The sequence below is a fragment of the Salvia hispanica genome, chromosome 2 (assembly GCF_023119035.1).
Source record: "Salvia hispanica cultivar TCC Black 2014 chromosome 2, UniMelb_Shisp_WGS_1.0, whole genome shotgun sequence".
NCBI lineage: Eukaryota > Viridiplantae > Streptophyta > Magnoliopsida > Lamiales > Lamiaceae > Salvia > Salvia hispanica.
This window is the reverse complement of record NC_062966.1, coordinates 18340470-18365390: the sequence shown is the minus strand read 5'-3', so window position 1 is coordinate 18365390 and position 24921 is coordinate 18340470. Positions and strand designations below refer to the sequence as shown.

At 33.9% G+C, this 24921-nt stretch overlaps 3 protein-coding genes across 3 annotated transcripts; 1 reads left to right on the top strand and 2 right to left on the bottom strand.

Annotated features, from left to right (window-relative positions):
- Positions 1-305: 305 nt before the first annotated feature.
- LOC125203517 (formin-like protein 4) lies at positions 306-2931 on the bottom strand. Its single transcript, XM_048101879.1, has 2 exons — positions 1783-2931; positions 306-1705 (listed from the first exon to the last, which is right to left on the bottom strand). Exons 1-2 carry the CDS (start codon positions 2790-2792, stop codon positions 406-408), a joined length of 2310 nt encoding a protein of 769 aa, XP_047957836.1. The 5' UTR covers positions 2793-2931; the 3' UTR covers positions 306-405.
- An 8114-nt stretch (positions 2932-11045) lies between these two features.
- On the bottom strand, positions 11046-13020 carry LOC125207535 (two-component response regulator ARR5-like). The gene is made up of 5 exons (XM_048106919.1): positions 12734-13020; positions 12565-12644; positions 12407-12484; positions 12222-12292; positions 11046-11610 (listed from the first exon to the last, which is right to left on the bottom strand). The coding sequence occupies exons 1-5, from the start codon at positions 12867-12869 to the stop codon at positions 11310-11312; spliced, it is 666 nt and encodes a 221-aa protein (XP_047962876.1). The 5' UTR covers positions 12870-13020; the 3' UTR covers positions 11046-11309.
- Positions 13021-21004: 7984 nt separating this feature from the next.
- LOC125207537 (zinc finger MYND domain-containing protein 15) lies at positions 21005-24016 on the top strand. Its single transcript, XM_048106920.1, is given in 11 exon segments — positions 21005-21203; positions 21280-21384; positions 21465-21571; positions 21661-21707; positions 21787-21887; positions 22049-22136; positions 22526-22634; positions 23159-23327; positions 23413-23484; positions 23546-23659; positions 23743-24016. Coding segments are annotated over 11 exon segments (1107 nt in total). The 5' UTR covers positions 21005-21101; the 3' UTR covers positions 23836-24016.
- Positions 24017-24921: the final 905 nt, after the last annotated feature.

The following is a 24921-nucleotide window of genomic DNA, read 5'->3' as shown; positions in this document are numbered from 1 at the left end:
ATATGCTTGTTTCCATTTTTCGTAAATATACCTCACTCTATGATAATTTTTTTCACTCATGTTCATTCACTTTTCTAAAAGTTTGCATCCATTCAAAGTGTAACTTTAAATAGTAAACACAAGTATTCATTCGTTTTAGATTGGACCCTCAATTTAAGTTTAAAATCAAGAAATTTAATCCATCCTTACATATTCATAATCCTCGTCACGTCTCAAATGTGGTACTTGTATTTGCATTTCTAACATAACAAATGCTAAATGGAGTGTATAAAATTGTTCAACTTCAAAAAGAAATGAATGATAGTAACAAAAAACGAATGTTACATTTGCAAAAATTAAAATTAAAAAAAAAAAAAAAAAAACTGTTAACAATTTTGCATTTGAATTGTCTGTACACAAAGTGGACTAGTCGGTGTCGGAATCACTGGAGCCGCCGCTCTTGGAGTTGTCCGACATGAAATTAGGCGGAAGTTTAGGGAATCTGAAGACCCTCGCCGGCGACGACGAGCCCTCAACTGAGGGCGGCGCCGATCTCCTCTTCTGCACATTCCTGGCAATCTCTATACACACCTGATCAACCATCCCCAAGAAATCTTTAACGATCACAAACAGCTGAAACGGATTCGCCCCTTTATCTTTGGACGATCCTGCTTGATAGTAATCCGTGGTCTTCTTCACCAGCTCCATCGCGCTCGCCTCCTCCTCCCTCACCACCCTCATCTCCAGCTCCGCCGTGTCCAGAAACCCACTCATCTCCCGCGCAAATCCCCCTTCGCCGCCGCCGCATTGCCGCAGCGCGTTACGCGTTTCACTCAATTGATCGGCTAAGGCGTCGATGGATTTCGCAAGCGCGTCGTGGTCCAGCGCCGCGGCCTTCTTCACGTTCGAAAACTCGGCGCTGAGGCCCCCGATCACGGGCAGTCCGAGCATCATGTAGTCTCTCTCGCGGTCTTCTTTGGAGGCCGCGTTGTTGTTATCGTTATTGTTATTGTTATTGAGACTGCGATTTCTGTTGAGAACGCAGCGCTTTCCCTCCGCCCGGACGACTTCCTGCACCACGAACTGGAGCAGCGTGGTTTTCCCGTCGGAGCTCTTGACGTCGGAGAGTTTTCTGAGAGCTGTGAGGTTGAAGGCCTGCGCGTTGCCTCGCGACGTCCCTGCGTTTAACCGGTTTCCGGCTTTGAGAACGGCTTCTAGAAGCTTGAGGAAGAGTCCTCTAGTGCGGAGTTCCTTGCAAGCTGATTCGAGCGCGTAGAGGGAAGCCTTGATGCTTAAGACCTCGGAATCGTAGTTTGATCGGAAGAGCATGGCGTGGAACCTGCTGAAGGCGGTGGGGACGGATTTGAGGAGGTGGTAGAGGAAGGATTCTGCGTCGGCGAGCCTCGTCGGATCGCCGTCGAAGGCGGTGATCTGTGAGGCTTCGTCGCTTGTAGGGGCGATTGCGGCGAGCTTCTCGATTGTGTCGCTGCTGAGGCCGTGGCCTTCGTGGAGAGCGTCGATGATTTCTTTTCTGGAGAGGGCGAGGGATTTGAGGACGATGGCGGTGTTTTGTGATCGCCGCGTGTCGAGGAGGAATATCTGCGAGGGAGGGCCGGATTTGTTGCTCAATGGACTCGGTGGTTGATTGGTGTCGCCGCCGCCGCGTGGGGATCTTCTGTTCACGGCTACTGATCCGAAGAGGGCTTCCATTAGGTCTCCGTCAAATCTGCATTTTCATTTATTAACACTGTGAATTGAATTGAATTGGGGGAAAAGAAATTGAGCAAAATTAATGATGATTACTTGAATGAGCCCTTGTCGATTTTGTCCCACACCATGGAATGCTCCACATTTGGATTCACCTTATCCCAGTGCAAGGGTTTCAGTTTTACTTTCTCACTAGAGCTTTCTCCGGCTGAAGACGACCGCTTATTAGGCGGCGGCGGAGGCGGACCTATGTTGGCCGGAATAGGCGGCGGGGGTGGTGGTGGTGCGGGGCTTTTTTTCGCAATTGCTCCAACCGCTACTACTGGTGGTGGAGCGGAGAGGCGCGGCGGTGGAGGAAGCGGCGGCGGCGGAGGCCCATTCTGCAAGAGTTGCTTTTCAACCTTAACTGCAAACGAAGGTGCTTTCTCGACGATCCGATCATGCTTCTCCTCCGCCCAGATTAAGCTCTGAGAAGTGGAGGATTTCCCTCGAAGCAGAGGAAGTTCTTGCACCGGCGGCTTACTCTTCCTCTCTCTCTCCCTCTCACTAACAACTCTCTTCTCCTCCTCTTGCTGCTCCTCCTTCAAGCTCTTGAAATTCTGTTTCCGGTAACCACCTTGATTCTGATTCTGATTCTGATTCTCCCCCTCCTGCATATTTCTCCAATACAGCACATCCAAACCATTCTCATCCACAATCAGCCCCTTCACGTTCCCGCCGTATCGCCTGAAGCTCCCACGCGCCGCCGAGCCATTGGCTGCGGCGGCAGCGGAAGCGGGAGGATTCTCCTCCCGCTTCCGCCGCGAATTATACCTCACAAAGAGAAACAAAAGAAGCGCGGACAAAACGACTGTGCTTGCAGCCGTGACGCCTATCGCCCTTCCCACCGCGGCCTTAGTGGAAGTCCTGCGCGGCGGTGGGACTTCCGGCCCGGGCGGCGGAGGGAAGGAGATGGGCGCGTCTGGAGGCGGAGGCGGCGGGACGATGGAAGGAATAGGCGGAGGAGAGAATGGATAGAACGTCTCGATGTTTTGCTGGGAAGAAGATTCTGGAATGTGAGAGATGATGAGGAAGATGAAGAAGGAAAGAAACGTAGTTGCGGCCATGATCAAAGGTTGTGAGAAATTTGAGGGATGTGTGATTTTTTGTTTTGATCATTGCTTGTGTTTTTCTTAGTTTGTTTGGTTTAGTTGCTGAAACTGTCAACCTGAGCAGTTGGTGGTTGATTTGGTATACTTTGCTCTTTAGAAGGCCCGCAATGACGAAAATACCCCTCATTTTAGTTTTTTTAATCCATGGTTACCGACCGATTAAACTCATTGTTAATTTTGTGGAAAGCTTCGTGATGAAATGGTGGCGGTGGAAAGCTTCGTGATTTCATCTCTTAAGTAAGTTTCGGCTTTGAATTGGTAGGATTAGTGCAATATTACCACAAATGGTGTGATTATTTAATTGAATAAACGTGGGATAATAATATTAATAGTGAGGATTAGGAAAGCGAAAGCGATGTCTTTTGCACGTAACAAGAGAGAAAGTCAGAGGGGAGACTTCATCAAAACAGACAAATCTTTTTTTTGTTCATCAGATTTTAGGTCATGGGCCATTGGAAAAAGTCAGTTTTGGTCTTTATGTTATGAAACAGTCTAATTTTTTTTGTTTAAATCGTTGTTTATGTCATGAAATGCGTGATTTTTGGAAATTATTTTCTTCACAATTAGTGTACAATCAAGTTGGTTTTAGATGGGATTAACTACTAAGAGATTTGGGTATTTTTGTCTTGCAATTCTAATTAATAAATATGAAGTTCAAAGTGTAAGAAATGTTCTCATGCAGATTGGGGTGGTTCACCTAAATACTTTTCTGGCCCTTTAGAATTATAAAATTGAAAGCAATTTTGTAAGATGGATTTTCTTTATAATTTTTTAGTTATTGTATTTTGAATCTTTTCTAGCTTTTAACCTAGTAAATGATATCTTCTCGAATAAGTAACATTTGACATTTGATCCTTTCCCCTTTTTCACAGTCAATCTATTTATTTATTTATTTTTCTGGTAAGATGAGAAATTTGGAGCCAGTGTGTTTTCGCCACACCTTTGCAGTGTTCAATGTTTGAAAGTTTTATGATTAAGTTCATAACTGCTAGAGTTATTTCATTAAAGTAGTGTGTTAAAAAAATTAGCTATCTAAACTGTAACTTTTGAAAAAAATAACTAGACAAACTACAATTTGAAATAGCCTAAATATAGAACATTCCAGCAAACGACAAAAATAAACATTGTTTGCGTTCTTTTATTGTTAAATTTTACCCTAACTACAAAAAATAACCGATTCGGAGGAAAATTAGTTTATTTAATACTAATGCACTTCCATTTGCTTTCCATAATTCCATCACAGTCTCATATATTAATCCACCCAATTATGTCATTAATGGAGCCATTATTTAGCCTACTAGAAATGTATTTTGAAGTAGAATGTAAACATATCCTGGAACATTTTTTGAGAGGCAAAGTTTATGTACTGTTCCTTTCCAAATAAAGATTTTTTGATTAATAATTGATAAAAAAAAAGCGTAATGAAGTGGTTGCACGAAAATGAAAGGTTAAGCTAGCCACTTAGCCTTCTCACAAATTTGCAGTATTATAAAGTGGTTGAAAATGAGAAAAATCGATAAATTTAGTGTTTTAAAATTTTGTATTTTTTGTAAGTCAACAAACTAATACTACTACTACTCATGAAATGAAATATCTCATTCTTTATTCTTTAGTGCATTTCCTGATTGGTTTGACTTTTGAGAGCTAGCTTTAATCTTCTTAGATGCCTTTTTAAATGTTTTTATGACATCATTTATTAATTATTATACTTAATTCAAACTTTTGTTGACTATTTATTTTTCACAGTTTTGTTAGGTGACATTGAATGATACAGTTTCGCTCGGTGCTAAAGTTATTCTTATATGTGACGAAATTAGTTTCCCAAGGTTTCATGTCTTTTTTAAAGGTCTTGCCATTTTGGCTTGTCATTTATTGCTATATAATATTCAATGTGAAAAGTTCAATTAATTACCTATTTGAAGTAAGCTTAAAATTTAAAATTCTACTTTTGTGAAAGCTTTAAGCTATTTATTATGATAAATGTACACAAATTATTTATAATTGATCGTTTTAGATATTTTACATTAAAAAAATATTTTACAAATACTAATTAATTTAAATTATATTAGTGCTAATCATTCTGCAAAAATTTAAGAAAATATTAGAATTTTGTATAATTATTTTGAATCAAGCTCGAAATCATGTGAAAATTTATCATTAATTTTCCATATCATTTTTTAATACTCCCTATAGAATAATATGAGTAGCTAATAACAAAACTAATTTATAATTTATTTTCAATGAAATTAAAACATTAAGGCATTATACAAGTTTTGCACATTTATCTCGGTTCTTTATTTATTTAGGATGAATATATTCATACACAATATTTTGCTATGATAGAACAAATGAGAACTTTCAGTAAGTTTCATTAGAGTAAATAAATGTATTAAGTATGATTTATGTATTTATAAAATTGCGACAAATTTGTCCGTGTTCATCATTTTCAAAAGGAAAATGCTTAATCTTTTTCTAGATTTTTTTTATCTTAGAAATTTAAATAAATACCAGCAAAAATTAAATTTATAAAAAGTAGAGAAATATTATTACAAATTTACAAAGATATCTAACAATATTAAATACGTAGTACTACTATAATACTAGAGGTTACAAATGTATATATATGGTATTATATGAGAGAAATTACATTAAAAGGAGTATTTTGACCTTTTTATTTAAGAAAACGAAAAAATAGTTGCACAATTCATTGATCTTTGTATAATTGTGCTAGTTTGAACTTTAAAGCAAAGGGGAAATGATTTATCCCTTTTAAATATTGTGAATGATTATTTCATCTAAAATTTGGAACTAATATTTTAACCATAGTGGAGATTTCACTAATAATTGAAATTGATAGTTAGAACTTAGAAACTAAAATGAAAATATAATAAAATAAAATTAAAAATAAAATAAACAAAAGAAGAGAGTCAAGTATAAGAAAGTAAATAAATTTTTGTCAAAAGGAGAAATGACTCAACACGATCCAAATATTTTCTAAAACGATATACTCCGTATGTGTTAATAAGAAAATATATAAAAATAGTAATAATATAAATTTTCCCTAAATTGTAGGAAGGACAAACCAGTGATAGAATTCTATAATTAATAATAGAATCGGCTCAAATAAATCGATCTTATCCAATTAAAATTTGAAGGCCATCTTGCATATAAATGTTATGTAATTTGTTTTGAAGATTTAGCGTTAGTCAAATTACCGTATTTGTAGGGGTAATTAATCATTATTAGGGGTATTCAATAATGTGCGACTGCGTAAACGAAGAGTCGTCGAAAAGAGGTGTGTTTGAAATTAAATCTTCCGATCCAGAGAATTCACTAGACATCGAATCTAGGAACTTCAGAGAATCTTTGGGTAACCTGTCGTTGGGCACATAATCACGGGGGAGGATCCCCTGCTGTGTTTAAAAACACAGCAGGCCATGCGGTGGTTAAAACGCATCAATTTACATACAAAACGCATCCATTTAAAATACAGCAATACATTCTCATTCTCCTCTTCTTTCATTTTTACCCCATTTCTTTGATTAAATTATTTCAGGTGGCCCACGGCTGCTTTTATATTATTATACGTGCAATACTTATTTATTTTATTTTACAATCATGATGTAAAACATTATTTATTATATTCAACACACAACACTTGTAGTTTTTGTTATTGGTGCAACAACACACAAACATTAAAACAATTTTATTTAATTAATCTGACCACAACTTAATTCATTTTTTTAAGATATAATAAACCATAGTAGTATGTATATTTCCAGAATAAAATTAAACTTCGAATATTTAATAACAGAAAAGTTCAAAACATAAAATATAATGAATGGTAGTACAATTTATAAATTTATGGCAAACATTTATTGTACCATGATCGAAATTCATAAGTGTTTTAATTTAAAATTTATTATTGAGTTTTATAATATTTTTTTAGGATATTGGCTCTAATATATAATGGAACTTTCAAAAATTTATTTTTTTCCATGAATTTTTTAATTTGACAAATAATATCACGAACTTTATCTGTGGTTGTTATATCCCACCGCGATGGATTCCGACTGCATTAAAATGATATGGATGCTGAGTTCGTATACATCTATAATAACAAAATCATGAATCCTGAATCGCGACCTAAATCGTGAACCCAACTCAACATCCATGTCATTTTAATGTAACCGGAATCCGTTGCAGTGAAAAATAACAATTACGGATAAAGTTCGTGATATTATTTGTCGAATTGAAAGTTCATGGAAAAAAATATTTTTAAAAAGGTTTCATAATATAGGAGTCAATATTCCTATTTTTAAAAAAATAAAAGAAACATTGCATACTGTTTTTGATAGCTTAACGAAAATAGAGTATGATCCACTGGAAAATAACAAAAACTACAAGAAGTGTATGTACTGTATTGGATATAATAAATAATGTTTTACATCATGATTGTAAAATAAAATAAATAAGTATTGCACGTATAATAATATAAAAGCAGCCGTGGGCCACCTGAAATAATTTAATCAAAGAAATGGGGTAAAAATGAAAGAAGAGGAGAATGAGAATGTATTGCTGTATTTTAAATGGATGCGTTTTGTATGTAAATTGATGCGTTTTAACCACCTCATGGCCTGCTGTGTTTTTAAACACAGCAGGGGATCCTCCCCTCATAATCACTTCCTTCGTCCTTCAAAACCCTCAACCCGCTATAGCTAAAAAGATTAGTATAGGGAAGCAGGGATCGAATCCACAGAGACAGATGTGTGTAAGTAAACATTCTCAAAAACCTGGAAGCTATTTTTGGCTGCTGCCACGCAATTTTCGGGGTTGGGCTTTAATTCCTAGACTGAGTAAATATAATATTCTATTCTAACAGCTAGATCTAGGCAGAGTCATGCATGATGACTGAAAGTAATTGAAATGACTACTTGACTGGGTAAACGACTTCCCGAGCTAGCCTAGATAGACGAAAAGCGAAACGTGGGGACCATTTCCTCAAACGGCATAGTACGACAGAAAAAGCTGCAAATTAACTAACTAAAGGACTAACTAACAGCGGCATCATCTTCTCTAACTTTTATCACGAAACAACCGGTGAAAAACAGAGCAAACAAAGATCGAAACATGGTGAACAAAATTAAACCGATTGACTCAAAGAACCACTGAAACTAACACAGATCCATGACTACTAGACGAGGTGAGCAAGTAAATAGAATTCAAAACATCATAACCATGCAAATGCGACAGATCTATACGTCGGATGCTTCATCCACTCCGGATCCAAGCCATCCACAACAATCAAACACCATTTCCATCTCTGATCTTCATGTATTTCAATTAGATTCAACCGATCAACTACAACCTCCAAGCAATTCAAACTCCAAACTCAAATCAACCAACAATATCCACCAAAGCAAACAAATAAAAGGACAATATCATAACTTAAACCAAAATAGAAATCTCCATGGCAAAATACAAAATATCCAACGAGAGAATAACAAAACACAACCGAGCTTCGAACAGCGAAGACTCGGAGAAATACAGAATGTAAACTGAAAACAAATAACGATTGTATCTTCGCCTCCGTAGAGACGATGTTACACCACAGCTAGATCCGAAACGTGAACTCCCCAGAATGATTCTCCTCAAGTGTGTGTAGAGAAAAGTGGAAAAACTAAGCTAAGAGCCGATATGAAAAAAGAGATATCTTCATGTTGATCGCGTGCTCTTATTTATAGTGGATAGAGCTTCTAGACTGTTCCTGTGATTCCCATTTTGCCCTCCAATTGGATGCTCCTCAGTCTAGTAACTCTTCCTTCTTCCGCTCACTTTTCCCGTCAGCTTCTTCTTTGCAGGCAATCTCCGTCTTCTTCCTGGAGCTGACGATTTCTCTACACACTTGGCTTATAAAACCTTGTTAGACCTAGGAAATCACAAAATTTATCCCTATAACCAATGCATGAAATTAGCGTTATCAGTAAACCCGTAGTCAGTAGTCATTAGGGGCTATTTGATTTGTGAAATTATATCTCGAGATTAAATATGTAATTGTTGTGTTTGATTTATTAGATAAAATATTAGTAAGATATAATCTAAGATTAAATTGTGAAATTATTTAGTAGGAGGGAATTGACTATGACTAATTATCCCATGATCATCCATTTGGAATGAAGTCATGAGATTCAATCTCATGAACCAAATATATAATACAAATTTAATCATGAGATATAATCTTGCAAATGGAACACTATCGTTATTTTTGAGATTGAATCTCACAACTTAATACTAAATGGATAATCATGTGGTAATTAATCACAGACACTCCTTCAATTAAAATATTATTATAACTCAATCCTAGTTATAAAATAATTAGTTCTAAACAAATATTGGTGGACGATAGGAGCGTCCATATCGATCTTAATATCTGAACTTTGAAATTTGTCATAGTTAGGCAGATAATATTTTTGATGTAACAATTTTAAAACGTGACGACAACAATACAAATTAGGGAACGATGAAAAAAAAGGAAAGAAATGATTATTAGGAAATAATTATTGAGCTAAGTCATAGGGAGTACTTGAATTGGGTTGGCCGGCCTTTGAAAGGTCTTTGTAGATTGGACCACCAAATATTCGAAACTATTTTGTGGCCCAACGAAGCTTTTGTACCTATCAATACAATACAAAATAGATTTCATAATTTTTAATTGAAAGGTTAATAATGAATACGTATTATGATATTTTTAAATATGTTACATTCAAACGATGTTAGGGCCGACCCACAGTAAAATTTATGCTCAAGATTGTATATTAAGGAGTACTTACTATACAATTTTATATGTGAGCCTATATACAGATACAATTGTACCAGTTATAAAGCATGTTGATCACCAATCAACTTATTATAATATGTAATATGTCTATTTAATTTTACTCATCTCAATGCGCTAGATGAATCGTCCTAAGACCATAAATGCATGATCATATGCAACAAGTATTAGCAGTACATTCTACATATATCATCACAGTGTGGAAACAAACATATATCTGCATAGTGTAAAACATAGTAATATCATTATAAAGCGCAATATTTGTAAAATAATAATTTCAATTAAGAGTGATTTAAAATTTAAAGTTGTGAGATATTTTTATAAATGTTTAAATTTAGTTTGTTACATGATTAACCGCTAAGTTTATGTAATGGTATTTGTAATATAAGAGATCAATCCTTTATTTTGTGATTCGATGGCTTATAATAAATTTAAGGACTAATATTATTCTTAACAATTTCTAATAAAATATTTATTTCTCTCTCATTCTCACGCACAACTCAATCTATGGTCAATAAAAAATTTATAAGAGCATCCACAATGGTCAGACTAGTGTCAGTCCTACTGGGCGGACTAGTGATCGCCACATCAACATTTCTTAGTTTGTTCCTTCCTTCTGCAGTGGTTCGGACTAGTGTCCGCTCTATCAATTAATTTTTTTTTTCAATTACTAAAATACCAAAATACATTATATTAAACACAACCAATTCAAACAAACACCTACGTTACTTAATTTAAAAAGAACTACATTACTCTATTTAAAAAAAAAACTATACTACTAAATTTAAAAAAACTGCATTACTAAATTAAAAAAAATAAAAAAGGGAAAACGCTTGAATCGTCCTCGTCCGGCAGTCTGCCATGGGCGGACGAGGCGACGGACAAGAGTCGGGCGACGCCTTCCTCTGCGACCGAACTTTTGGGCTCGTCCGCAGACCTGTAATGGCCGAACGACCGTGGATGGTGGCACGAGCGAGGGATCGAAAAATGCACGACCGTGGATGCTCTAATAAAGGAGAAAAAGGAATTTGTTGGATGCCAAATTGCCAACTACGCAATACCCACACAATGGACGGCCTGCCCAACTCTTAATAAATTTGTTTATTATAGTACTTATATATTTGGATGCACACATTAAATTGGTGAAATAGTAAAAGGAGTTGTACATGATGTAGGGGCGTAGGCACCAAAAGATGCGTTTGTCTAAGGCGTGACAGCATAGCAATTCTTGTTATTGCAATCTACAAACAAATCAATAATGCAAAACAAAAGTACCTCCAATAATTTAAAAAGTGATAAAAATCCGAAAAGGGAACACTTGAACATGTCTAGCTCAAATCCGAATCAAATATTCCTTTTAAGCAGACAATAAATCACATTATAATAAACCCAATTCATATATATTCAATTCAATGCCAACCACAATGCATCTGTCACCCAACAATTTTCTTAATCCCAAACCACATTTCACCATCAACACAAAAGTCAATCTCTTGCTTGCTCTCTCAACTCTGTGCTAGTAACATTCCCCTGACTTTGTGATGTGATCATAACAAAACTGGAAAAAAAAACACCTTACATCATCAACGAGGGCGGTCTTGCTCGTCCTATACTATTCGATTCGTTAACGCACATTCTCAGCTCTCGCTGCTGGCCTCGAACCTCCTTGTTGGAGAGTCGAGGGGTGTGGACGAAGTTGGGCTTGAAGGCAGGGACGAGAATGATCTCGGTGAGCAAGGCGATGGAGGTGACCGGCTTGATGAGACGTTGTCTTCGTCTAGAGACGGCGTTGGGCTTGGCATTGCAACATCACAATGCCCTTCTAGTTTCCTCTTGTTAAGCCCCAACCCTTCTCCAAACATGCACTTTTTTAGCCTTTTGACATCAGACAGTTTCACTGGCTTTACTATGAAATCTTCAGCACCTTCTTCCAAACATCTGAGATATAATAGATAAAATCAAAATAAATCACTACTTCTAAATTGGGAAAGAATTTCAAGAATTGGGTATCCAGCTTTATAACTTAATAACTTATTCATATTCTAGTCTAGTTAGGCTCTAGGTTCAGTTATGGAATTATGCTGTCAAAATTGGAAATGGGGACCAAATTTTTGAAACAATACATTATATAAAGCACAAGGGAATAGAAAAGTTGTACCCACAAATTTATGGTCTATGGTTGCAACTACTTTTTACTTGCTTTTGATGAAGGATCCAATGCTATTTTTTGTACTCATCAAAACATTACAGTTTGTCTCCCCAATTTTAAAAATCTTTAGGGTCCCGGGCATGATTTAATATTGCAGGACTCAATTTATGCTAAGATGTTAATGGTGGTTGTCGAGTCATTGATTGTAATCACACATAAACTATAATCAAGAATAAGTGTGGACATTCCTACCAGAATAGATTACCAATGTTGAGCAACAGAAACAGCACTTATAAAAGGTAAAGTTCTTGATTTGTGGTCAATTATACTAATCAATAATAGTGTTTAGGCGATTATCAATATAATTATCCAAATAGAATCAAGATTAACTAGAATTTACCTGTCAATCCTAGTCAAAACGTTTTCAGAAGACATGATTACAACTGGGATTTCTCGAAAAGTTGATGAACCCTGTTCAGACAAAACAGATTAAAACAGATTTAGCACATGTCATCTTTGGAAATTGTGTTTGAAGTCATATATTTATACTACATCTGCAAAGAGCAGGGCATAAAGAGAACAAACCTTAATCTTTTTCAGCAACTCATAGCCTGTCATTCCAGGCATACAGTAATCTGTGATTATCAGATCCACCTTTAATCCCTGAATAAAGAAAAAAAACAATGAAATATAAAACCCAAAATATGACCATAGAAAATTTAATCCTATATATTTTCACTTACATCTAAAGCAACAGAGTTTTTTTCAGTCTCATCTAATCCCAAAAATTGCAAAGCTCTCCTCCCACTATCCACTGCTGTGACTGCACCAAATACACACAAACAAGATGATGTCAAAATTCAAATCCCCCAAAAAACAGAAGAGACCCCCCCAAAAATTCAAGATTCTGACCTTTGCAAGAAGTGATTTTGAGCAACCTCTCAATGACTTTCCTATCAACAAGGCTGTCATCCACAGCCAACACATGAACCTCATGAGACAAGTCATCCACTCTCCTCAATCTCGAAAAGAAACCATTTTTAGCCATCTTCAACAAAATTATCAGCAGCCCAGATGAAGAAAAGCTCAAATCTTGCAGCCCAGAAGCTCACATTACCATAAAATTGACAGAGGAGAGAAATGAAAAAGGAGAAATTGGTGTAAGAAAAAATGCACATATAATGGTCAATCTGTCCGTATCAAAGTATATATATATGATAGCAAACGTCCTTTTCTCCCCCACTTATATATTTGTGTGAGTTATATATGAAAAAAATTGTGAGTCTTCGAAATCATATCTGGTGAAATCTACTTTTTAATATATAAAAAGCATAGGGCTGAGATTCTGAAATCCACTTTGGTGGTGATCTGATTTCCCATATCCATGTGAGATTTTGAGGGCGCGAGATTTTGAGGTGAAATTAATTTGACTGCGTAGATTAACTGCCGTTGACGAATCATCAAGGCGAGGGCGGTCGTCGTTGTAATTAATTTAACTGTGGAATTTTGCACTCAAAATTTTGGACATCGTAATTGTCAAATCATGGATATGGATTTGGTCCTGTCTCCAAAGATCTTGTGTCGTAATTTCTTTTGTTAATGAGTTGGATATAGAAACAAATAAGTATTCATTTTACTACTACAACACTCCATTCAATTTGTGTGTGCTTACTCCATTCATTGTCTATTGCTCCGAGATGATATTATTATGTCTGGAATTGAATTTGAAACTAGTACTTTTAGACTCTAAATTATCTATTATTCAAATGTTTTTAAGATGTCATTGTTATACTAAGTTATGGAGTATTTTTAACTCTCTAGTTTTATTTAGAAGCTTCGGTGTTACTTTGACTGCAAATGAGCTCATGATGCAAATATTTACTTGAATCCTTGTCAATGCAACAGTTACAGTCCTTTTTTTTATGTTTAGGAAATGTAATGCTGTAATGCTACATGTAATTTAATTAAATCTTGTCGAATTAGTAGAGTTTTTTTTTTTTTTTTTAAAAAGGATTCATATCTAAATTAATAGAAATCAATATTCTCATAGTTGCGAAAAAAGAGTACTAGACTAATTTATAGAAAATACTTTAGAGACGCAATCTTTTGTGGTGGGGGAAACACTAATCTGCAGTCTATGACTGTAGAGAATTTATTTTTAATAATAAAATATAAGTATTTTAAGTGTATGATGATCATGTGCATGTGATATCATCTCATAAAATCAATTTATCCAAATAAATAACAAACCAATTTGAATTATTTTTCAATCATCCTATCATATAAAGTAAATGTCCTCTTAGTTATTTAGGGACTCCTATTTCAGTATTATTTACTCTAAAACTAAATCCTAAAATGAAACTATACATAAAAACATTTAAAATGAACCGGCCAAGGCACCACAAATTCCAAAGGTAAATTAACAATTTGCTTTTAAATAACCTTATCAACACAAAGGAAAAGAAATCCAGACTTAATATAGATTAGGGATAACTACGATAAATAACAATGAGAAAAAAGTTGATTGAAGAAAACAGGTATAGAAAAGATCTTCATTCCAAACGAAATCTTTTGGTGGACCCCACCATCACACTACCTTTATTTTTAGGTTGGACTTTGCACTTAATTCACCATCGCTATCGCGTGATAAATTCGATTCAATATTTCATATTTCGTCTCCTTCCTTAACCAACAACTCTTACTTTTAAATTTATTTATTTCTCTCCCACAATTTTGCTCACCAATTGTTTTTGTCAATATGTATTAATCGCATTTGAAGGCATGAACTTGATGCTAAACCATAGTTACAACACTATTAGAGCTAAAATGAAATCATAATGTTTGAGTAATCAATTTCATCTTTCAAGAGAAATGCAAAGTTTATAGTATTACTTGACATTTAATACTTTTGTTGTGACGAATTTCACAGTACCTATGAATATTGGTTCTGAGTCCAAAATATTTATTTGTTCTGAGTCCATTAAATCCTAAATTATTACTATATCAAACTAAAAATTTGAGTCGACATAATTTGTTTAAAACCGAAAATTCCGTGATGCGTCGCACAAATTTAAAAGGGATGTTGCAATTGCATTTTGATCCAAGATTCATGCATTCAAATGCAATTCACTCATCGATAAATAAGTAGTACAAGCTCCTATAGCTTCATAATATATGTTGTGTTAAAACTATTTGCCAAATATAATTACTCCCTATTTATGAAATTTTATAACACTTCAAATTTAAAAAGAAGCGCCACACATGTTATTGCATTTACTATGTACCATTACACAAAAATATACTAAAAGGTTAGCAGCAAACATTAACTTTAATTTAATCACGTGATATTTATCATTTAGTGGATACATGGACATGTTCACCCATAAAATATCTACAAAAGTTTGGCCTTAAACAATATTCGTATATATATTTGAGTTACAATATATTAACAATTAGACTTATATAAGAATATGTAGTTCATCCGTCCTAGTATAAATTAATGTATAATTTGTTATTTTGGGATGTCTTAAAAACACTTCTTATTTTTTAACACGTCATTTTTCATACCAATTCACGAAAAGATTAAACATGATTCACCATTATTAAATAGTAAAATGATTAAGGATAAATTTAATTATTAGACTCGTTTACTTCCCCCCCCCCCCTAGGGAAATGGGGGTAAATAAATGGCAAGACTGTGGCCGGTGGTCCATAATATATTAAATGGAATCAATAAAGTGTAAGGTAGCATCTCAAAGTGTATAGTAGTATTAAATAAATTATTAATTTAAGTTATCTTATAGTGTATAGTAGATACCGTTTGGGGAAAAAAGTCTGCTAGGTTTAATTTGATGCTAAATAAAATTTAAGGCCGTAACCGGCCGCCGGTGGCCCAAAACAAATTAATGACAGTGAATAAGTGAATTTGGATGCACTGTATCAACAACCGCAAATTGTAAATAGGTTGTTGGTCTATCTATAGATTGTACAGTGAAAACATCGGCAGTGTCGTGCTTAATACCCGAGCATGACGATGCAAAGAGGATAGCACTCGCTTGCTAATGACAATGCGATACGTGATATTTTTGGACTTTTTTAAATTAGAAAAAAAGTGATTTCAGCTGAAAGTTATAATTAAAATAGTACTAAGAAATAGAAAAAAATTTGATGAATAGTGTATGGTTCAATAGTTGCGACTTAGTTTTGAAAAACATATGAATAATGTAGCATTAATGGTTGTTGATGCTTTAAGAAATACTTCAATTCAATCATATAGTAATAGAATTATTGAATGCGTGGGCATTTTATACAAGAAGATTGTAAGAAATAAAAAAATAGAGAAAAGTAGATGAACAAGGGCTCAATTTGTGGATATTTTTGAAAAAGCACATGAATTCAGTGCTCAATGGTTATTGAGCTTTAAGAAAGAACTAGCAGTGTTTAATTCAACTAGTATCACGCCTGTGCGATGCACAGATTAAAATATTTTAAAAAATTAATGTTAGATTATAAATTAATTAAATGAAATTAGAAACAATATTATTATATTAAAAATTATGAACAAAATGACTATGAATTTTATACAGCTAAAACATATTCCCTCCGTTCCTTATAACTAAAAGAATAACTCTAATCTATAATTAACCAAATTAATAGTAATAATATAAATGTCAAAAAAGACTGAACTCGGACATGCAAATTGTACATGAATCGTTTCTCCTAAAACTTCAACACGTGAGAAGTATTTATAGAGATTTTGTTTTGTTTCATTATAGTTTTTAACTTCCCTCATTCATCTTCGAAACATTCATTTCATTGCAATATAGTGACACTAAACACTAAAAAACCAAACCTTGAAACCTAAATCTTAAACCCTTAACTTTAAAATATACTCATCATGACTAACAAATGAGCCAAATATCAATAAAATTCTCCCTCCGTCCCAATTCAAAACTATTTGTTATTTTTATTTCAAAAAACCTGACATTTGTTGATGGAGGTATTTGTCGTCGAGATTTTTAAAAGGCGAGTTATCAATATGCATAAGTTACAATAAGATATAAGTCAATCCATGTTAAATACCATTTGTTATTAGTGTTTGGGAGATTCCCGGCACGGTGTGGAGTTAGTTTTGCGGGAGGCGAGGTCGGGGTTGGTGGAGAAGTTGAAAATATTTCATGGCTCCAACTTCCAAATTTGAGGAAAGCCATGGAGATTCTATGGAAGACCACTTTGATGAAACCAAGCTCTTTGCAGCGTCTACAATGAGGGTTTTGGCACCAGATTAAGATAGGTCCATGATGGGGATGGTTGCTGCCCGCCTTGCATGTCTTCATGTGGGTGAGATTGCCGATCGTGAGATAGCACCACCATTATAAGAATGAGTTTTAGAGAGAAAAAAGAGAGGGAATTATGGATGTGAGAGGAAGAGAGTGAGTGGTACTATTATATATATGCAAGGAGATAAATGGGGTGTTACAAAACCTTTCATTTGCCATGATAAAATTAAAGCTTTGACGTTTGATGCATGGAAAGAAGGGGACGTTACAAAACCTTTCACTTACTAAATTAAAAACCTCGAAACTTCTCTATGTTTAAAACTTAAAAAGCTTTTCATCTTCTACATTAGAACTGCAACAAACATCATAACATGATTTTATAATAATTATAATTGACATATGAAACTGTCGGCTACAGTAATGCTCAATAATTTCCACACCTATATCATAAAATGCCGATTAAGATGCATAAATTCAATAACTAAAATTAGTTTAAATTAAACTTTTTTTAAATTCAAAATGGCAAACATGTGAATATCTCCCAAATATCAATAAAATTCCCCCTCCGTCCCAGTTCAAAAATTTAGCATTGTACAAAATAATTTAAAAATTGAATAAATTCACAAATAATACCATATATTACTATTTGTGATGATAAATATAAAATTAAAATTAAAGTATTTATATAAATATAAAAAAATGTTTATAATAAAAATAACATTCACGTAAACATCTAAAAGTGAGTAGACAATTAAACTATAATTTATTGTATTTTAAATTGTCCATTTATTGACAATTTAAAATAGTACATATTATAGTTAAATTGTCTATTGTACTACAATAGTATACTAAGATTATCAAATTGATAATTTTGTAGGAGTATTCATTTAAATATTTAAAATTAGATTACTATCACAATTAGAAATTATTCCTAAACCTTAGTAGGTAGTATTCTAACTATAGTACAAATTTACAATTATACAACAATAAGTAGAATAGAAATTACAATGAAAATAGTAAAATAAATCGAACTATAAGTTGAGTCGAGAAAAACCCTCTTTCCGGCCCACAAGACAAATGACTTCCAACTATTTGCTCTCGGATTGACATATTGTTCCTATAGATAAAAGAACTTCCTCATAATATGTAGAAACACTTCAAACTATTAGAGACTAATGAACTTGATGAAGCTTCAAGAATCAAACAATATAATGCTCCTAAAATGCACACTAAAATATAGAAAACTTTAGAAAGGAGAAAAATGCTATTGTTGATGTGTAATCCATCAACTAATAAACTTGATGAAGCTTCAAGAATCAAACAATATAATGCTCCTAAAATGCACACTAAAATATAGAAAACTTTAGAAAGGAGAAAAATGCTATTGTTGATGTGTAATCCATCAACAAATCAATACTTTTTATAGGTACAAAATAAGAATGCGAAAGGTTATGTAATTAAGTCGCCTTAAACCACAAAGTTAAAGCAATGAAGCTTACAAGAAATGAAAAGCCAAATAAATGTCTCTCCATTATCATCCTCCACTACTCAAGCCATTATTCTTATAAGAGATCTCTCTTTTTATTTTATTTCTTTTTTATTTCTTTGCACAATTAGTTAGATGTAATTTAACGTACGAGACTTCATATGCATGATTGAATTGAGACATAACATTAGTAATGGATCATAATATTAAATTATTTCAATCACATATTAAACTCTTTTTATTTACTTCAAAACTCAAGGAAGATGAAGGAAATTGTCTAATGCTGTTGCACGGGAATTAATTCTCATCATAAATTCCCATTATCATATGTAACCGTCCAATTATTTATATGATCATGATTGTAATCAATTAACCAATTTAATAACTTTTGTTTATTGCATTAACATCCTTCTCATAAAATAGTTATTCAAAAACTCCCAAAACTCCCCTTTTATATATGTATAGATTACTTATAAGAATCAAATTATCAAACATGTGGGCATTTTAAATAGGCACTTGGTCTAATGTTGCACACTTGAAAACATGGGTAGCTTCACACTCAATGCCTGAGCATGGCGTTGCAAAAACGATAGCACGAGTGCGATACACGCATGCTAGGCTAGACGTAGATCAGTTGGCCAATGGCAATGCACACCGTGACGGTTTATGATGTTTTAAAAATCAAATAAAATAAATTTTAATTGGAAATTGTAAATAAAGTAATAATTTAAAAAAATATACTATCTCCGTTCTATAGTAATAGAGTTATTTTGTCATTTTAGTACGTTCCATAGTAATAGAGTCATTTACTTTTGAGTGAACTTCAAAATGGTCCCTAGACTTTAAAAATATCACCAGTAATCCCTGGACTAAGGGTTAATATAAAAAATGGTCCTTTTGCACTGTTTCGAGACGAAAATGCACTTTTGAGGGATTTTGGGGGGTTTGGGCAATTTGGTCTTTTTACACTTTTAACATTTTAAATCTGATATTATTTCAGTTATGTACTAAATCCGATATTATTTCAAAATTATCATTCTTCTTCCCTTTTGTCATCCTTCACTTTGTTTCTTTATTTTAATATTAGATTTAATTTTACAAAATTAAATTTTAAATTTCAGTTTTTAAATATCAATAAATTTTTTAATTATAAAAATTAATAAATAACAAAAAATAATAGTCATATAGTGTCTAATATTTAATCAATAAGATATGACAACGCCTTAGTTTTAATCAATATTTAATAGCTTTAATCATAAATATATCATATAACATGATTTATTCTGAAATAAATATGCATCTAATGCAAGACTAATATAATTTTCGTTTATTAATTTGAATACAATCAAAATGACTAGAAAATTTCAACAAAAATAATCCTATATAAAATTTTTAGTCAACTTCATAATATTCAATCACAAGCAATTATAACAACCGAACGAAGGCTAAATAGAATAACTCTTATTTTTCCATCGTGATTAATATTATTTTTCTGTACTTCTTCAATTCAAATTGAATATTATACTCCCTCCGTCCCAGAAAGTTGACACACTTTCTTTTTTAGTTTATCCCACAAAAGATGTCACATTTCCCTTTTTGAAAAAAGTTCTCTCTCACATGAATATAAAAATTATATTTTCTCTCTCCATTTAACACACAAAACAAAACCTCCTAAAATCCCGTGCCATTTTCAAAGTATGCCAACTTCTCTGGGACGGAGGGAGTATTAAATAACAAAAATTAATAGTTTTAATCAATATTTATAGTGTCCATGAATAAATAGTTTAATTAAAAAAAATTATTGATATTTAAAATTTAAAATTTAAAATATAATTTTGTAAAATTAAATCTAATATTGAAATAAAGAAACAAAGTGAAGGATGACAAAAGGGAAGAAAAATGATAATTTTGAAATAATATCAGATTTAGTACATAACTGAAATAATATCAGATTTAAAATGTTAAAAGTGTAAAAACCAAATTGCCCAAACCCCCCAAAACCCCTTCAAAAGGGCATTTTCGTCTCGAAACAAATGCAAAAAGACCGTTTTTTATATTAACCCTTAGTCCAGGGACTACTGGTGATATTTTTAAAGTCCAGGGACTATTTTCGAGATAAACCCATAGTCTAGAGACCATTTTTGAAGTTCACTCTTTACTTTTTTTAGTAAACTCAACGCATTTTTCCACGTCTACTTTACTCTCTCTTACCTTTTTCTCTCTTCATCTCTCTACCTTTTTCCTTTTCCACTTTATTATCTCTTTACTTGACTCACGTAATATAATTTTTCTTAATTCCAGTATTGAAAAGAAACGCCCTCATTGCTATGAAACGGATGAAGTATTTTTATACTCTACTATCTTTATTTTATACTCTAGGTAGTATTTCGTAAAGGGAACAAATGTTTGAAATTTCTCAATATCGCTTTCTTCTCAACATGATTCGTTAATAGAGAGAAATCGTGCAGCGATTCTATTAGCACTTTTGTAAGAGACGCATTGGTGATCAGAAAAAATGGAGTGCGCCGCAAAGTGCGGTGGAACGCCGTGCTCCGGCCCTCCGATCCGCCGTTGCCAACGTTGCCAAGCCGTTGCGTACTGCTCCCTCGCTCACCAGGTGCTTCCCTTTTTTTCTTTAAGAAATTTTTGTTGTTGTTCATTCTTCTACTAATTTATTGATTTACAATACATAGGTTTTGCACAGAAGTGCGCATAAAAGAGAGTGTGAGAGGTTCCAGCAGCAAATGAAGCGCGCTAACACCTTGAATGATTTCCCTTTCACATTCACCCAAATCCAGGTTTTCTAGGGTTTTATACATTAACTAATTGTAGGCGCTTGTTTGGTTTTGAAAACAGAATAGTTTTGATTCGATTGTAGGATACAAGGTGTTCATTTTTAAATAGGCTTGGCGTCCACCTTTTAGGAATGTGGATTTGTGAATGCAGCTGTGGAGGAATCTCAGCCTCTAGTTATGACCATTCAAGGTGCTAAATCTTTCCCAAGTGTTAGCTGTATTTTTGTTGTTCATTTCAGATTGAAATATTGAATTGATTTCTGCTAGTATGTTATGTAGATTGATGAGTAGTTGGAATCTTCCAAGTGAGTTATGTCCTTGCAGAGGTACGTATTGTTGCTTATAAACTAGTAGTAATATGTGATGCTTAACGCTTGCTACTTACAAACACTTGCCAATAGCCAGGACCATCCTCTCCAATACCTGACTGCCTAACTTCTTGGAAGGACTACTACGAGTGGAGGCACATCCCTTTTTGTAGCCCTGCTTCTTTTCTTCTTCATTGGGTATGTTCTCTGTCTATTTGAGGTAATAGAGAACAATAAACATCACTATTTATCCCTAAGTTTAAAACACACACACAACCTTTATCATGTATGGTTTTGATGTTTACTGATGCTGAATACAAGTGGTATGTGTGCTAATATGATGAATATACTTGTTCCAGCCCTTAACAATATTCCGGGCCATTCAGCTTGCAACTCTTGAAAGCTTGCTACCTGAATTCGCCAACGAACTGCGAATACATTATCTAGGTATCTCACCTTAGTAGTTGCATTTACAGTAACTCTTTGCTGCTATTACTAAAATTTTTCTTTGTTGAACCTGCTATTATTTCATGCTTCATCAGAATGCTTATTACAATTGTGCTATTGTTTGTGCGATGATGATGAGACTCGAAAATAACCGACAACATGATTTGGTCTAGGTTTATAGAATTTGACATTAAATCTTTAATATGAAAATGATATATCATCTGAGTTTTGCTAATTGTGATACTTGTTTGCCTTTGATTGTGGTCGGTGTAGACAGTTACACATATGATGTCTCATGATTGCTTTTCTCATTGTCGTTTTGTCTAGCATGTGATCCAAATTATCCAATTATGTTGCCCTTGACCATTATTTAAACTTCATTCTTAAAGGACCAGGAAGGGAACTTCTTCAGCTGGCAATCTTTGGGGAGCTGCAAGCACTCTTCCCAGGAGTAAAGCTGTACATCGATCTTGTTGGACCTGCAATTCCAAATGTCAGGTCGGGCAAAATGTTACTACTATTAACTTCCGACTTTCATGTTGTGCTTTGACTTTGACTATGACATGCATTTTACATCTCTATGCACCTTTTTAGTCGCACCAAAGTTATTTTCAATCTGCATTTCCTGAAGGTATGCCTGTATAGACACTTATGCTTTGCACCAATGAAATGCCAATTGCAACAAATAATTGAGTGATGTCCGTAACATAAAATTTTCTAATCCACTTACATCATTATGTAGGCTGATTTCTGATGTCTCTTAAATTTTTTGCTCCCTCGACCTGCAGACAGTATAAGATCTTCTTTGTCAAAGTTGACTTCAACCACAATTTTTCCATAACTTTGCAATTCTCCCAATATCCATTTGTAGCACTCTTGAAAGTTTCAATGTCACAGTTTCGTATCGCAACTTTTGTCCACAAAAAATCTTCATTATGTTTAGTGCCTTAGGTTTCAAGATGTTAACTCATTGAATGGATCTATTCATCATCCTATTGATATGCATGTTACTTGTATTACAGGGACGGTGAAAAGATTGATCTGTGTACTTATGCTCAGTGTAATGACATGGGCTGTGGGTGCCAGAGTTCTGCTGATAGTTACCGCGAAGGGTAGATACTGCTCTCTTCTGCAATCACATTACGACTCCATGCAGGCTGTTATCATGACTGTTACAGAGAATTACTGCAGGTTGCAACCAGAAACCAGTGGCAAGATAACTTCCCATTATGTATCAATGGCTTTATTCACTTTCTCACTAAATTTGTTTGTGTAGGATTCTTTTCCTCATATTATCATTGCCCCAAACGCTGGTGTTGCCGCCTACAAGAGCTGGATACCTACTCTTGTAAGTAACTTTTTAGCAAAATAGAGTATACATAGATGCTTAGTTCTCACATTTCACACAGGAAATAATAAAGGATCTCAAGGTTCCAGCAGTATTCTCCGATTACTGTGAAGAAGCTTGTCATCTTGCAGCTTCATGTATCAGATCTGTAACAGGCTATGCTCCTAGAATACCAGTACGTCTCTATCTTTCTCTATTACGCTGAATTTCTGCAGCTTCCTAGTTCTCACTAAGGTCATTTTACGAATATGTGTGCAGATTCAGATAAACCCATTCAGGCAGCCTCTTTGTGTTGAAGAAAGTGCTCTCTATCTTCCATGCTATTCTAATTGCTTCATGTTTGGCTTCTGAACTACTAGTTGTTTGTGCATGAATTAAAGCGATGCTGCTCTTAAGCTGGCCGGTGATCCTGCTCTTAAACTGGGATGTTGATTAATACTAGCTTACACGGCATCAAATCGATGATATATAGGAGTAGAAGTGTGCAAATCATATAAAATATAAAAAAAGATTAAAAAGAATTGTGCTGGGTCAGGTACCGCGGTGTCGGTGGGATATCCGACTCACTGGGGGCGGGTATTGGGACTGCCGTTTCGCCCAAATTGGATGTGGGCACCCACGAATACTTGTTTCGACACTCGTATATAAATATTAAACGACATGCCACTAATTTTATACTCCTTATGGTTTACCTCTGTTGTTCACAATAAATTACATTACAATTTTTTTTTGTCGTTCGCGTTTGAAAATAAATTAACGGAATAATGGATATGATTGGAAGTTACAAATCATAGTCCTCTTATAATCATAAAGATTCATAACCTACATTTTAATCTTATTTCTTTTTAAAAAATGTTATATAATTAATTAGGCTTAAAATTTATAAATATCCAAATTTATCCCATAACTTATAAATATTTAAAAATAAGGCCAAACTGCCCTTTTATATAGTTTTAGATAAGTATCATCAAATATATTACAATTCAATCTATGCATATATAAAAAGGGAGTTTAATTTCTTTATTTCTCATAAAAAAAAGGAGTTTTGGAAAAAATAACAACAATGTCATTAGTAAAACTTTTTAAATAAAATTAGAGAAAGTGAAAAAGATTTTATTTGTCGGTTAGAAATATTATATTGGCCCTTTAATGTGTTACGAGAAGTTTAATTTTTATGTGCAGTAAAACGAGACGATTTAGGTCGAAATATATTGCGAATCTTCATTTAAAAGATTAAATGTAATTGTACAAAGCACTGGATTATATTTTATGCTAACATTTTTAGTTTGGATTATTTTTTGGATTGTACTCCGAACATGTATATCAATAAATCTATGGATATATAAAACGAGATTTATGGAAAAAACAACAAAAATATTATTATAAATATTAATATAATAAAATTGCCATAGGAAATTCGCTCAATCATTAAAGTTT